This window comes from Jaculus jaculus, chromosome 1 (genome assembly GCF_020740685.1).
Source record: "Jaculus jaculus isolate mJacJac1 chromosome 1, mJacJac1.mat.Y.cur, whole genome shotgun sequence".
NCBI lineage: Eukaryota > Metazoa > Chordata > Mammalia > Rodentia > Dipodidae > Jaculus > Jaculus jaculus.
Window position 1 is genome coordinate 23,548,964 of NC_059102.1, and position 16,193 is coordinate 23,565,156.

Genomic DNA, 16,193 nt, shown 5'->3' on the forward strand with positions numbered 1-16,193 from the left:
ATTCCCCAGTACCCACATAAAGCCAGATGCATATAATGGTGTATGGATCTGGAATTCGTTTGCAGTGGCCCTAGCATGCCTGCTCCCCCACCCCTCCTCTCTCCCTCTCTCTTTCTGCTTGCAAACAAATAAATACAAAAATTTAAATAAAAGCATAGTGGTATACATTTATAATCCCAGTGGTGGGGAGAGGAAGGGAGGGAAGACTGGGTGAGTTCCTAGCCAATGAGAGACTCTGTCTTAACACAGGTAAATAGCACCTGGTGTCAACACCCAAGGCTGCACGCAGGCACTCACACGTGTTCCTGCGCATACATCCAGCCCAGGGCTCTGTGAGCTACCCCGGACTAGACATGGACAAACACTTGCACATGGCCACGCACTCGCAAGCTTTCAAAGTCTCTTTATTAAAAATTCTTTTTTTTTTCATTTTGTAAAAACAAACACTTTGCAGTCAGTTATACAAATCAGGAAAAGTGATAACAATTTATAAGACACTCAAAAAAAAAATCAAATACTTTACAAGTTCAAACTTAAATTAACTAAAGCTTTTCTTTTTCTCCAAAAGCCACCAAACAAACTCTGGTCCAGTTCAAGTATAATCTTATAGATCACAGCCTCGGACTGTCCAAGAATAGGAAACACTGATACTAAGAGCTGCTGCTCACACCAACATCAAGTTTGCCAAATTCATCGGGAATACCACCTGGATATATTTTATTCTGGGTGTTAACAATGAAGAGAAAATTAAATAGGCCTTCTGTTCTATTAACCCAAGTGAAGCTGTTATGCAAGGCAATGACTGCTCTTGGGCAATCTTTCCAGGGAGAAACATTTTAAAATGGTTGACACAACGCTGAAGAAAAGAATTAAAAAAGAAATCAGTATTTTCCTGGTTGCTTTAATATTGCATTGCATGTGACATACATAGGAACAAAAGTGCAAATTATAAGGTCAGTGAAGGGCCATGTCAATGGAATTATATAAAAAATAAATAAAAATAAACATATAAATATATATATAAACACATACATGTATAGAATCTCCAATGATTTTATTAATTAATGTATTTATTTTGGTTTTGCAAGATAGGGTCTCACTGTAGCTCAGGCTGACTTGGAATTCACTATGTAGTCTCAGGGTGGCCCTGAACTCATAGATCCTCCTACCTCTTCCTCCCAAGTGCTAGGATTAAAGGCGTGCGCCACCACGCCTGGCTATATTTATTTATTTTTTAAATGTGTTGCCACGGCTTGCATTGAACTCCTGATCCTCCTGCCTCCACCACTTCAGCAATTTCCTACTGGCATGTGCCACAACAACCGGGTCCAGTGATTTTAGACTGAAGGCTTTGACTGAATGCAGAAGCTGCCTCTTCTCTCTCCCTTCCAGGGACATCCTCCCTCTTGCTGTCCCATATGGAGGTCAATCTACTAACAAGGGAGCTGGGAACTGGGCCGTGTGGATTTCCATAGAAACACTACTGAGGTGGGGCCAATGGAGCTGGGGAAGTCTGCTCCCACTGAGCTTGGGGAGCAAGGTTCTGGCCTCTGATAGAGGTGGCCAAACAGCTGCTCCCAGAAGGGATTAAAAGCTTGCTAAGAAATGAGGGGTTTAGCTGGTGATCAGAATGTTGGGTTTAAAAACTGGGTGGAATGAGCCAGAGGAACAATGGGTGCTAAGCCATAATCTTCAGCCTTTTCTCTTTGAGACACAGTATTCCTGAAGCCCTCCCCAGATAGCCCAATGGTGGGCTATTTCTTGCTTCTTCCAACTTCTCACCACCCAGTCTATACAGACCTGTCTTCCTCCCCTCCTTGTCGTAACTCTTTCCTCTCTCAGGTTCCCAAAAATTCTGAGAACCAAGGTTTATACATGGTTAATTTCAGATTTTGCATTTGTTTCATTTATATGCCTCAGTTTCCTTGCTAATAAAATGTTAATTGTTGAACTAAATAATTTCCCCACCCTTATTGCATTTGCACAGAGTGCAGAATACAGTATAAGGGGGAAAGAAAAAAAAAAAAAACAAACACGATCCCTGCCCAGTCTGCCTGCTTGCACCAAGGAATAGAAAACCCACACGATCCCTGCCCAGTCTGCCTACTTGCACCCAGGAACAGAACCCACATCAGAAGCCATCTGCTTCTCTTTCATTCTCTCAGGCTTAGCCATGTAGTGAGCCTACAGTGGAACATCTCAGCCCATGGAAACTGCACCAGGCTCTCCCTGCCCTCCACGGCTCCGGTAGAACCTCATTCCCAGCATCTTTGTCCCCAAAGCTTCCACCAACACCATATGACCTGTGTAAGGTGGGTGGCTGACTCTATCTTTTCTTCCCAACATCTTCACTTCGAGGCTTGTACCTGTGGTCAACCCCTTTGAGCCCTTCCAACCCCTGTGTTGTCAGAATGGGCCCACCTACCTACAGACACCCGGCACACCAATGCTGTTCTTTGGTCCTCTCTTATTTTCTCTGGCGCTGAGGAATCATTTAGAAACCGCCCCGAGGTGAGGTCAGTTGGACCCCAGAGCAGAGGCACCCAGGGTGAGTCAAGGTCAGATGGCCGTTCCTTTATTCTGAGTCAAACCAATGCCTCAAATTGCAGAAGCCAGCTTGTACCCTTGGCCCACACCAACTGCACTTTAGCTGGAGGAAGAACATACAGCTGTTGTCGTTTTTAATTAAAGCGAACCTAGACCAAATGCATTGTCCTGAGGAGGACAAATCCTGACACCTTCTGCAATCAAGAGGGAGCAAGGGAGTTTGGATGGAGCCTATCAGAGCTCCCACAATAAAGAGCTCTTATTTTCTCTATAAAATTAATTGGATTTTACTTTAAAGTATAAACCTGGTAGAGCCCTAGAATAATTGAGACAATGAAAATTCTATTAAAAAGGGAGCTTTTGGCTGGAGATGTAACTCTATTGTAGAGTGCCCACTTAAAATGCCCAAGGCCTTGGGTTTAATTCCAGACACCACCTTCCTCTCCCCCTCCAAAAGAAAGAAAAACAGGGGCTTTTCAAGCCAGTGAAGTCCAGCTGAGGAAACTCAATGAAGCTACTCCCATGTTTGCCAGCTGGTTCTCTTTGGTGAGTGGTCTCAGAACCACAGGACCCAACTCTTCTCTCCCTATCCATGGGACGCACAGAGGCCGGGCTGCAAGAGTGCTGGAGATTCAGTGACGAGGTCCCCACGTGCAAGGACTTCTGCCCGGCCTTCTCCTCTCATGGTTCAGCTCACCTGAGCTGTCATATCCTATCAAAACTTTAAAAACACTGACAATCCCTGAGACATTGGATTTTATGAAAAGGAAATGACTCTTGGCACAGAAGGCAAGAGGAAGGGAGAAGAGCAAACTGAAAGTTTGTGGGAAAGAAACTAGAGTGTGTAAGGAGCTGGTGGCCCTCGATGACTGGACAGGCCAGGGTGACTTGGGTCTTGGGAGAAACTTTGGGGGCATTTTAACGAGGTTTCTGGAAACAAGGCCAAGCACCATGCCCTGCCTGGCTGACAATCCTTTCTCTCTGGTGTCATTCCTGTCCCCAAGGCTGGGTGGCTCCCACCTCAGCAGACCTTTCTGCCCAACTTCCCGAGACAGCACCAGTAGCTGTAGCATCAGAGCCGTTTCCTCTCAAAGTGTGGCACAATTCCGCCGTCCTCAGGGCTCGGGCTGCCGGCCCCCTCCGTCTCCTTCAGGCCCTCCTCTGCTAGCTGGGATAGGTACTTCTGTGGAGAGAGCACAGAGGAAGCAGGGAGATGTTAGCAGTGGCCTGGAGGGGGTGGTGTGTGCGCCTGGGGTCCCTCTCCTCAGCACCTCCCTCTTTACCCCATTCTCTTGGGTGGACAGGTCCTCATTATGTTCATGTACAAATGATGTGAGTCTCTTGGAGAAAAAGTAAAACGTACAGACACTAACAACAGCAGCCACTTCCCACGCCACCTTCGGTGCCAAGCACTTACTAAATGCCTGGTTTACATAAACTCGGGCTGCATGACAGTTCTTACCTGCTTTCTAAAAGACCAGCACGTCCATGTGTAAAAAGCAGAAGGAGCAAAGCTGGAGGGACACAGAAACCCTGGACGGGCTCATTTTGACATCAGAGACCCTCAACAACCTCTTTCCTCCAGGGACAGGTCCTGGAGGTTTCTCGATGGAGTGTAAATGGTATGTTTGCTGTGTAGTTGGGGGCTACCTCTGCAAGTCCAGAAGCATTCGGGGCTATGATTGACCCTGCCAGAGAGCCAGCTGGGGCTGCCTTTGAGATGTTTAGGACCAGTGTGGTGAGACAAGATGGGGAAAGACCTGGAGCCCCAAGAGAGGTCCTGTGACTGTGATGGCACCAGATAAAATGGCAATGCCCACAGTAATGTACTGGGAGCCAGAAGGGTCAGATCCAGGCCAGTGGTTAAGCATGCAGGCTTAGCTGAAAAGGTGACCTGAGTTCAAATCCTAGCTCTCCACTGGTAAGTGACTGAATATCCCTGATTATCTGTATAGTGTTGAGTAACCATGGCAACCCTGCACAGAGCTGCTGTGAAGCTGACAAGAGACCACACAACTCTTTCAGCACAGTCCCTGGCAGTAAACACTCAGGAATAGCATCTTTTCTCATGAACAGAACCAGTGGTAGGAACTGGGGGACGTTCTTCATCCCTCTCTGCCCTAGGCTTCTAATCTGCTAAGTGAGGGCAATATGTCCTCCTTACCCTCATCCCGGGAGACTGCTTAGCTTTCGGAGGTGGTTGCCTCCTGATGGGGAGAGAGGCCTCTGTGGATGCCTACGGGTGAGTCTGCTACTGAGAAACCTGTTTCTCCTCTGCCTGGCTCAAGAAGCTGAAGATAGTGAGTGAATGAGTTAACCTACTTTTGGGCATGCTCTTCTGCAGGGCCTGTCGCCAGCAAATGTCTACTTTTACTACCCAGCATGGCCTCCACCTGCTGTTCCAGGTCACTCCGGGCAGGTTCCCATAGGGCCAAGACCAGAAGCAGGCACAGCAAAGGTTACTGGAAGAATACAAGGGCACCTTCCAGCTGCGCCTGCCTCTCAAGGCATCCCTGACCCCCACCCAAGGCCTCCTGGTGGGTGCTAACTTTACAAGTTATCTGACTTAAGAGCCAGCAAGCACTCCCTGCTTGGGCCTGAATTCTTCACTTTTCACACATGTAGTTTGAGGTGGGGTGGGCGAAGTTGTGGGAACAGAGGCATTCTGTCAAGGCCCCTGACAGAAACCCTAGCTGGAAACGCTGTGACTGAGGCTCCTGGATCCCTAACAGGTGCGCCAGGGAAACCTGAACTGAAGTTGGCCAGCCTGAAGGGATTAAGCAATGTCTACTTGTCATGTGTCTGTGGACCACAGGAGTGGTGCTGGCCTGCTGTGGGGAGGAGAGGCTCCCCGGGTTTCTCCTAGAAGCCTTGAACACAATGCAGGCCACTGCCCTGAGGGGAAAGAAATCAGGCCTTGAACTCTTCTTAGCTCTCTGAGTGACAGTGATCTTGGGCTATGTGGTCTCCTTGGAGGCTGCATAATTCCACTAAGAAAAGACAAGATTCTCATTTTGAGGCATTCGAAGTTGCTGGAAAGGTTTTTTAAACTGCAGATTCTTAGGCCAGATGTGGCTCAGTGTTACAGTGTTTGCCTACTATGCATGAAGCTTTGGGTTTGACCCTCAGTACTGAAAAAACTTAATGCAGATTCCTGGGCCTAGCCCAGAAACAATAAGCAAGCAGGTAGTAAATGGGGTCCAGGAAGCCACATTTTAAAAACAGGCCACCTGAGACAATGACCAAGGTTTGGAAAATCAGAACCATTTCATCTCTACCCTTCCAGCTTGCTATTCTAGGTCTGGGAGAGGATGATGAGGTTTTGGGGCTAGATGACTGTCCTCAGCTGGCTCTACAGAGGACAGCCTGAGCCTTTCACCAAGCTAGGCCTTTACCCACCACACTTACACACACACACACACACACACACACACACACACACACACACACAGAGGAGATGGGCCTGTGGCTGGCCAGGTCATAGAGCAGCTGCTCTCTGGATGGAAATCAAGAAGATTAAATGACCTGAGCTTGGGCACAGCCAGTGACAGTCTTACAAATGGTGACCTAGGCCAGGACATTATAGGTTTCAGTTTCCAAGACTAACTTAGTAGAGTAAAAAGAGGCAAGTGATTAAGAATCAAGTGATTCTGATCCTAGGCCCAGGAACTTACTTCTGCATGGCCTTGAACACATCATAGAGCTTCTCTTAGAGCCTCCATTTCCTCAGACATAAAACAAGTAAGAGCTTCATAACTACACGCGCACATTGTAATCGGTTCAAGAACTTTCTCAAATTACACTTTATTGCCTACCCCAACTCTCCTAAATATCTGACCCAGTTACATGTATGCTCAAAACTCTGTCCACATGATTTGAGCTCACATTCTTGGTTAAGAACCACTAGGTCAGTCACTAACAACCTAACAGTAGCTGGAAAGTCTGGTCTGGAACCAGGGGACAGACAACATGGTGACCACTTGGCTGTGATTCAAACCTGGCTCTTACAGTGAAAATGGAGGTGTTTTGAGGTGCTTACACCTGGGTATGTGAAACCCAGTCTATACCAGAATTTGATCATCAAAACTTAATTTGCATGTATTAGGTGAGTATGTATTGAAGACCATATTAGTATTGTTCATTGATTTTAAGGTACCCATATAAAGGCAGATGCACAAAGTGGTGCATACATCTGGAGTTCACTCACAGTGGCAGGAGGCCCTAGCATTCCCATACTCTCTCTCTGTTTGCCTCTTTCTTGCTGTCTCTCTCTCTCTCAATCTTTCTCTCTTTCTCAAATAAATAATAAAAAATGTTTAAAAATAAAAATAAAAACATATTTGGAGCCGAGGAGATGGCTCAGCCTTGTTTAATTTGTAGCCCTGCTATTTCTAGTTGGTCTCAGAAATAATGTACTGGGGGCTGGAGAGATGTCTTAGTGGTTAAGATGCTTGTTTGCAAGCCTGATGGCCCAGGTTCGAATTCCCAGTACCTATATAAAGCCAGATGCACAAAGTGGCACATGCATCTAGAGTTCATTTGCAGTGACAAGAGACCATCTCATGTCCATTCTTCACACACCCCCCCCCTTGCAAATAATAAAATTTTTAAAAATGTATTGTGCTGAGGATGTGGCTCAGAGGGAGACTATGTGTTCAATAGGACCCTGGTTCAATACCCATGATGTTGAAGAACGAACAAATGAAAAATGTTGTCTTACAAACTGTGGCACCTTAGGTCAGACGATATACAGCATATAGTATATTTTGAAGGTGTCTTGTTTTCATCCTGTATCACGTAGCTTTTTTTCCCCTTGGTGCTGAGGACTGAACCCAAGGCCTTGTGCTTGTTAGGCAAGTGCTCATCCACTGAGCTAAATCCCCACCCCCTCACTATGCTAGAATGGAAGCTCTATTAGGACAAGGATTTTGTCTTTGTTGTTGTAGTCTCAGTATCTAGAATAGTGGCCACTGCATGATCTACCTGTGACCATTATCTGCTATGTTCCATTCATTTAAATTGGACACAACCATGATTTGTATTCTCCAGTAACCAGGGTACCTGCATGGAGGAAGAGAAAAAGAAATGTCTGCACCTAAAGTGCCCAGGCCTGGTGGGAAGGGATCAGACATACCATACGTCAGAAAAATACCAACCTAACTTGCGTTATGCTCAGTCTAGCTAGGGAGGTATGCAAAAATCAAGCCCAAATGTAGTGTGGTACCAAAGTGGAGGCAATGCTCTGGCTGCCCATGGGATAAAGACACTTATGCAACAGCCTGCTAAAGTCAGGCATTCATTCTCCATGTGTTAGGAGGAGACATAGACTTTCAGAAGCAGACTAAAGAGTGGGAGCTCAAGTCAGACTCTGGGTGCCTGGGCTGCATGTGGAGACTGGGGAGCCTTGCAAGGGCCCCAGCAAGGAAGGCAGTTACCTGTAAATTCCTGTAGTGGATAGTACTGCGGCAGTGGCTCACCTTCGCCGCCTCCTCACTTGTGTAAAACAGGCCACACAGCTTGCAATAAAACCCAGTCCTGGGAACCACGAACTCCACGCCTGGGAAGGGTGGGGAATGGACAGCATTAGGAAAGAGATGGAGGCCTGTGGTCCCATCAGCCACAGAAGATCCAAATAAGAGCGAGCTCCACCCCTCTCTTGCTGTTGACTTTGGAGGATTGCCTAGCTCCTCCACGCCTCACCTCACACTCCTCATTTGCAAAACAGACACAAAGAGCATCAGTGCCTAAGTGATTCACAGAGGGCTGTGAATACCCGATGTGCTGGGCAAGGTGGACTCTCAGGTTCAGGCTCTCCGTCAGCTGCCTGCTTCCAGGGATAGCAGGAGGAAGGAGGCTTCTGCCACCTTTATTTGGATTTCATGTCTATACTGCCCTCCCCCCTCCAATTGTGACCAAGATTCTGGAAGAATTTGTTCTGTTTTGTTTATTTTAGAATTATTTTCATTAAAGAAAAATAGGGCAGGGGGGATGGCATAATGAGTGACGTGCTTGTTGTATGAACGTGAATACCTGAGTTCAGATCCCCCGAATCTACGTAAAAAGGCTGACGCTGAAGCACGGGTGTCTGCAGTCCCAGCGCACCAACGGTGAGAAGGAAGGCTGAAACAGGACAAGCCCATGGGCCAGCTAGCTTGGCAAATGCAGGGGTGAACGGCGGAAGTGAGAACCCCTACTTCAAACAAGGTGGAAGGCAAGAGCTGACATGTAAAGTTGCCTTCAGACCTCCACACATGCACCATGGGACCCCTCCCCCCCCAGGAACAATCTAAAACAAAAGTGAAAGGAAAAGTCACCTAGTCACTCCAATGCAAATATTTCTGTCCATGGGACTGATCCATATGCAGGACTGCCCCCCTCCCTGCCCCACCGCTGCCGGAAGTACTTTATTGTTTTTTCATTTATTTATTTGAGAGAGAGAGAGAATGAGAGAAGAGGCACACCAGAGCCTCTAGCCACTGCAAATGAACTCCAAATGCATACACTACCATGTGCATCTGGCTTACATGGATTCTAGAGAATCGAACCTGGGTCCTTAACTGCTTTGCAGGCAAGCACCTCAACCACTAAGTCATCTCTCCAGTCCTCTCCCCAGAAGTTTTAATCATACCCTAAATGTAATTCTTTGTCTTCCCTTTCTCACATAATAATGTATCATACACATTTCTACCTTCCTCGCAACTTATGAAATAATTAACAGCACTCAATTTATGACTTATTACATAAAAAGTCCAGGATTTGGTGTGGGGAGGGCTTTTGACTCCAATGGAAAGAAAGCATGTCTTCCCACCCAGCTAGAGACATCCCAGCTAGAGAATTTGTCCTTCAAGTGCTGGTGACTGGCCAGTCTCCTGGGGTCCCAGTCCTCTTCCTGAAGACACAAAATGAAAAGAGGCCAAGTCTGAGGGGTCCAGGCCAGATGCTAAGAACCTATATAACTTGGGGTGAGGGAGCTGGCCAGCCCATGGGCCTCAGTTTTCTCACCCAAAGATGAACACATGTCATGACCCAGAGTGTCTGATGGGTACATTCTGTGAGGAAGCAGAGAAAGAGAGGCTGTAGGAAGCAGGAGCCCATGGGCCACAAGAGCTAGGGCTAAGCGTGGTCAGGTTCGGTTGCCAGATGAGGGCCTGTCCTGTGTGTAAGTAGAACGTGGCAGCTGTTCTAGGCTGTCCCCCTCTCCTGTCCTAGACTGGGCTACGCTGGGACAACTGGCCACGCTGGGTAAAGGGAGAAAGGAATATGGCAATTTTTCACAGGGGAGGAGACAAGATCTCCACTACCTGAGGACCCCTGAGCCTGACTCCTGACCACAACCCTGGCCCTTCTCCTCCTTCACTTTGTCCTCAGTACGTAGGAGATCCTGCCATGAAGACACAGCCTAGATTTGCAATTAGAACATTGTTATTCCATTTGAAAAAAAAAAACAACACTATTTAGTGTAAAGGGAAAGCAGAGGTAGGACAGGAGAAGGGAGCAACCTGCCAGGTCCGAGTGCCACACTGTGGCTTGGGACCTGGGTTTTCCCTTAGTGCCATGTAGCCTTCAGAGAGCCCTCAGCAGTCAAAAATAAAAGGCTGTCACTGAGCTGAGCTGCTCACAGGGGCTGAATGTCCTTTTCCTTCTCCCTCTCTCATCCTCAGGGCAGAGAATGGACACATGGCCCCAGCTTGATTAGTGGGGGGCTTATGGGGAGGCCTGTTCTCCTCTCCCCCTCACAATACAGGCCGCAGGCTGTTGCTGGGGAAGGATTGTTAAAGCAAGACCTGCCTCCTTCCTCTGCTGCTGCAAAAACAGTTTTGTGTGGGCTGCTGCTCCAGGGGTACTCAGGCTCACACAGTCCAAGAGCAAAGCCACTGGGACAGGGCTTTGATCAGAGCCATGCCCACTGTCTTATCCCAGACTCTGAAGGGTGGGCCCCTTAGGCAGTGCCAGGAACACAGCCCTACAGATTCCACTGTAGACCTCTTGGTGCCTGTCCTGGGACACCCAGAAGGGGCACAGCTGCCTCAGGAGCAGCTACAGAGCCTGAAGCTGAAGTGAGACAGGGCAGCCCTTTCGACCAGAGTGGTGCAACTACCATCTGTAGAGGTCTGGATGGGATTTCACCAGAGCAAAGCTTTCTACCACCAGAAACAAAAAGGCTTGGAAGCCATAAGATAGTGGAGAGAAAATGGCATTTAGGGCCCAGGCCCCAGCGCTTCAGAGACCAATCTTCTGTCTGGGATGCTGTCACTTCCCTAGCTAATGCTTTCACGTAAGCTGGGTGAATTCAGGTACATTATTTAACCTCTTCATTTTTATTTTTTATTTTTTGGTTTTTCGAGGTAGAGTCTCACTCTAGGTCAGGCTGATCTGGAATTCACTATTTAGTATCAGGGTGGCCTTGAACTCAGGGCAATCCTCCTACCTCTGCCTCCCGAGTGGTGGGATAAAAGGCGTGCGCCACTACGCCCAGCTCTATGTAACCTCTTTGAGAGCAGGTTTTGGCTATCTCAGTCCTCCATTGCGAAAGCTGGACGTGGAGTAAGAGGAAAGGGAGCTTGGAATCCCACCACTAGCAGCTTGGCAATAAATAAAAGACTGGGCCCAAGAAACTATCTGTCTTGGTCCTCTGCTGCAAACTTGGAACCTGATGGTTTTCTCATCTGTAAAGCGGGAATAATAAGGCCACACAGGGTACTGTGAGGAAGCAACTGTCATTTGGCCTGGTACTCAGAAAAACACATTAGTCTAGGAACCCGTGTGTTCACAGAAGCCAATGTCCAAATGCCAGCCTTCTCACCTACCCTCAGCCTTTTCCAAGGTTGCCTGGGAAACCAGCTCCTCAGATTGGCAGCTACCTCTTTCCCAGTGGGTTGGGTCAATACCAGGAATTAAAAGACAGCATGGGTGGGTTGTGGGGGGGGGGGAGAGCAAGGATAGGAGGACTCTCAAAGGGCTAGAAGCCCACTCCACAAATAACCAAGGCATTACATGGGCACCACGCTGCTTACAACCACTGCCATAGGAAGCCTGAATATGGGGATTTGAAGTGGCAGCACCAGGATATTCAGCCACAGCCCTGGCAAAGTCTACTTACTGAGCCCTCCATTTTCTCAGCCTCTATTAAGTACTGTCATTAAAGCTGCATTCGCCTACTAATAATAGCTTCTGGCATGGGTAATTATGACTCTGTCATCCTAGTAAATCCAGGGCTGGAAAGAGGGGGAAGCTTGCTTTTTGCCAGCGATGCTGTTTGGTTCTGGTAAGAGCAGGCCTTGGCAGGTTCATGCTGGCTAGGGTCACAAAAAGCTGGCCTGAATCACATGGGCAGTGTGTCCTGCTCCAACCACGAACACCACAGTCCCTTAACAACAGGACTGGACCCCACTTTTATCCCAATTCTTGGCACCCTGAATTTCACCTTTGCACACTTCTATCTGAAGCCTGAACATTTATCTCTCAGGTTTCTGGAAATCTCTCTGAAGGGTTAGCAAGTTCCGTGAGAGGAGGCAAAGTAGGTCTCAACAAATATTTCATGAATGAATAGCAATCCTTCAATCCCTTAAATTCCTCCTACAGGAAGGGGCCAAGATCTTGCACATATCCACTCATTCCCTCTTCTAAATAACTACAAAATAGGTTGTATTATTTCCCAAGTTTATAGATAACGAAAAGCAGGGAGGGTAGACATGGTGCTCTTTGTCTCTCAGCCATCAAGCAGCAGATGAGATGGTACTTGAACCCAGGAAATTAGAGGCTCCAGTCCATGCTTGTAACTTTAGCATAAGAGCAGTCGTCTATACTGTGTCTGAACTGGAAGACAGGGCAAAGTGGTCAGAACACATCCTGAAGTCCTGAAATTGATGTGTGATCTTGAAGAAAGTCTCTGGACTTCAGTTTGCTCACCTGTCAAACAGAGAAAACAGTGCCATGCCCTTCCTGGGTATGTGTGTATGTGTGGAGGGGGTCCAATTAGGTAATGGTCCTCTAAGCTATCTGAAAATGATCTGTAATAGCCCAAGCTGAAAACAACCCAAATGTCTGTCACCAGGTAAATGAATCCAAAATGACGTATTCAAATCCACAATGCAGTATGGGCGCATAAACAGATCAAACCACATCCTTTAAATAGGAGCACTTCATTGTATACCGATTTCACCTCCATATAGATAAATTTAAGAAATACAAAATGAGATATCATTTTCTTCCTAACAGGCTGCAAAGATTGAAAACTGATACCCAAGGTTGGCAAGGAGGTGGGGAGTGGGAATTCTCCCTCAAGGTGGCAGTGAAAGCTGTTATCATCTTTTCAGAGCTCAATTTAGTAGCAATTATAAAAATTTTAAATGCAAATACCTATGGCCTCACAATACCCCCCACGTGGCTAGCTTCCTGTCCTACAGGAACTCTGGCATGCACACAAAGCGAACAGAACAGGCACATCTGGAAGGCAGCTGGGAACAGAGGGAAAGAACATACTACTAGAATTTGAATCCTCATTCCAGTCTTTTCTGACCACGAGTTCTGTAATTCTACATCTCAGACTGTTTTGCCTATAAAATAGGGACTATTATATACCACCTGCCTCATCAGTGTTTTGAGATGTTAAAGAAAGTAATGAGTGCAAAGCACTAGGAAGGTTGCATGGTAAGTGATGATAAATAAGGGCTTAGCTGTTACCATGTTCTCATAGTGGGGGAAAAAACAGGAAACAGCCTAAGTGCTCAGCAGTAGAGGAAAAGATCAGCAATTACTGATACAGATTTTATGATGGAATTTTTGCAGTGGTTAAAAGGAATGTGTTCGTTGGGCTGTTGGGCTGGAGAGATGGCTCAGCAATAAAGGCCCTTGCCTGAAAAGCTTAAGAACCCAAGTTCAATTCCTCACTACCCATATAAAGCCAGATACACAAGGTGGCACATGCATCTGGAGTTCATTTGCCACAGCTAAAGGCCCTGGAGCACCCATTATCTGTCTCTCTCTGTCGGGTGGTACACACCTTTAATCCCAGCACTCGGGAGGTTCAGGTAGGAGGATTGCTGTGAGTTTGAGGCCAGCCTAAGACTGCATAATGAATTCCAGGTCAGCCTGGGTTATAATGAGACTGTACCTCAAGAAACAAAAATAGGGGCTCGAGAGATGGCTTAGCGGTTAAGGCGTTTGCCTGCAAAGCCAAAGGACATTGGTTTGATTCCCCAGGACCCACATAAGCCAAATGCACAAGGTGGCACATGCCTTTGGAGTTTGTTTGCAGTGGCTGGAGGCCCTGGCACACCAATTCATCTTCTTTCTCTCTCCCTCTCTCTCTCTCTCTGCCTCTTTCTCACTCTCAAATAAATAAAAATATTAAAAAATGTATTTTAGGGCTGGAGAGATGGCTTAGTGGTTAAGCGCTTGCCTGTGTTGCTCGGTTCCCCAGGTCCCACATTAGCCAGATGCACAAGGGGGCGCACGCGTCTGGAGTTCGTTTGCAGAGGCTGGAAGCCTTGGCGCACCCATTCTCTCTCTCTTCCTCTATCTGTCTTTCTCTCTATGTCTATCGCTCTCAAATAAAAAAAAAATTAAAAAATGTATTTTAAAAAAACAACAAAAGAATGTTTGCTAGTATACAGAATGAAGAGATTAATATAACCTGATGTTATAAAAAAATCACAGAACATAACATGCATACTGTTTTTGTGGGAGAAAATCTATCTGTAGGCATAACAGTAGCTACCTGTAAGGCTGGGGAGGGACGGACTCATGGGACCAGATAAGCCTTCAACATTGACTTTATCTGGTTCTTATTTTCTTGGAATTTGTTATGATAACCTTTCGTAGTTTCTGTAACAAAAAATAATAATAAATAAGGAAGCAGGATTCACTCTTCATTTCTGTTTGTTTGTGTCTGATTCTAAATTCCTGCCTGGCTGGAGACATGTGGTTCACTCTCAGTTCCCCAAGGCTGCACTTCCCAGTGACATAGTTCAGTCAGTGTTTTTGCATGAACGAACTGTAGCTTCTGAGAGGCAGGCTTTGTAGCATTGGTTTTCATCATAGTCCGTTTGAAAGGAATATTTGTGTGTATGTGCCTTGGGAGACATTAGGTAGCAAATATCCCAAATGAAAAGAAAAGGAAAGAAAAGAAAAAGTAAAGAGATAAAGAGAAAAAAAGTTTGCTGCTTGCCAAATCTGACTACCAAAACAATACACTTGAGGTAAAGAAACAGTAAAGAGTTATTTTTTTAAGGGATAATAAAAGAAAAAAAGGTGGGCTGGAGAGATGGCTTTGCGATTAAGGTATTTGCCTACAAAGCCAAAGGATCTCAGTTCGATTCTCTAGGACCCATGTAAACCAGATGCACAAGGGGATGCACGTGTCTGGAGTTCATTTGCAGTGGCTGGAGGCCCTGGCTTGCCCATTCTCTCTCTCCCTCTTTCTCTCTCTCAAATAAATAAATAAATAAAATATATTTTTTTAAAAAAGAAAAAGAGAAGGTTGGAGGGAAATAGTGACCCTCCACACTGATGCATCCTCCCTGGGTGACCAGATTCATGACTATGGTGACCAGGTAGCCATTCACATCTCATGCTTCCTTGGGAGACTTTCCTAAGAGGTGAGACTCTCCCAGGCTCTCCCTCTGAACACTGCTCTTTGTCCTTTATTTCTTTGCTTCTACAGTCAATGCAGAGATCAAAGACCTCTCTGCTTAGGTGCACCCCATCACAACCCCAACACCTTCATTATTGACAATCCACTGATTGGTCCAATTCCCTGTTGATGAGGAGACTAAAGCTTGGGAGGGCAAGACTTGTCGAAGGTGACAAGACCATCCATGAATGAAAAAGGAAGTCTAAGGACTTGGGTCTCCTGGGCTCTGTGCTTCCTTTTGCAACTACCTTACCTGTTGCCGACAGTCTATCCAACATCACTCAGTGCCTCAGAAAAGGAGGTCTTTCAAGGAGGAAAAAATATTCTGGGGTGTTCTGTGACAGAGGGACAAAGATCTTGGAAGATGGTAGCTGAGAAGGTTCTTTTAGTTGACTATATAGAGACCATTGGGCCCCTGCGCATAAAGTATCTGTGTTTCAAGAATAAAACATCCCCAGGTGGACAAAACGGGTTTCTCTTAGCCCTGGGCCTTCTACTGTGCCATTCAAGTCCTGGTCCCATGGAGCATCAGGCCTACCATGGGACCCTGAGATTGCAAAAAGCTTGAAAGTTGCATCTTGGGAATCTAGGTTATTACATGTACCAAAGCAACAATAACAAGAGAATAATAAGGAACCTTTGCAAGCTCCTTGGAGCTGTCACAGAATTGACATTTCCTGGAGCTGACCTTCAGGAAGAACATTTTCCCCACCTACCTAAAGGAATGCTAAGTTCACTGAACACATCCTCCGGTTCCCAGGAAGGCAAAGAAAGGGGTTCTTTCAGCTCCACTTCAGTGAATTCTGGTGACCTCGTATCCAGAGATTTCATTTCCATATACCTGGAGTTTTCTGCAAAACATGAGCCCAAGCAAATAAGTAAATAAACTCACGAAACACAGCAGGCCTGAAGGAGTCCCTGCAATTCTATTCCCTGCACTATGTGACTGGGAATTGTCCCTTGGTCTGCTTAATCCCATGGGGCTGGGACTGGGTCTGCTAATTAGAACCAA

General features: G+C 46.5%; 1 protein-coding gene across 2 annotated transcripts in view; it reads right to left on the bottom strand.

The window, feature by feature from the left end:
• Positions 1–2,109: 2,109 nt before the first annotated feature.
• Rbm20 (RNA binding motif protein 20) overlaps positions 2,110–16,193 on the bottom strand; it is a 242,048-nt gene continuing 227,964 nt past the window's right edge. For both annotated transcript variants that reach the window (XM_004659350.2, XM_004659351.2), the window contains exons 12-14: positions 15,898–16,032; positions 7,983–8,104; positions 2,110–3,730 (exon numbers count right to left, since the gene is read on the bottom strand). In XM_004659350.2, the coding sequence (XP_004659407.2) occupies positions 3,620–3,730; positions 7,983–8,104; positions 15,898–16,032 (368 nt within the window). In that variant the 3' untranslated portion in view covers positions 2,110–3,619. The remainder of the gene's footprint in view (positions 3,731–7,982; positions 8,105–15,897; positions 16,033–16,193) is intronic.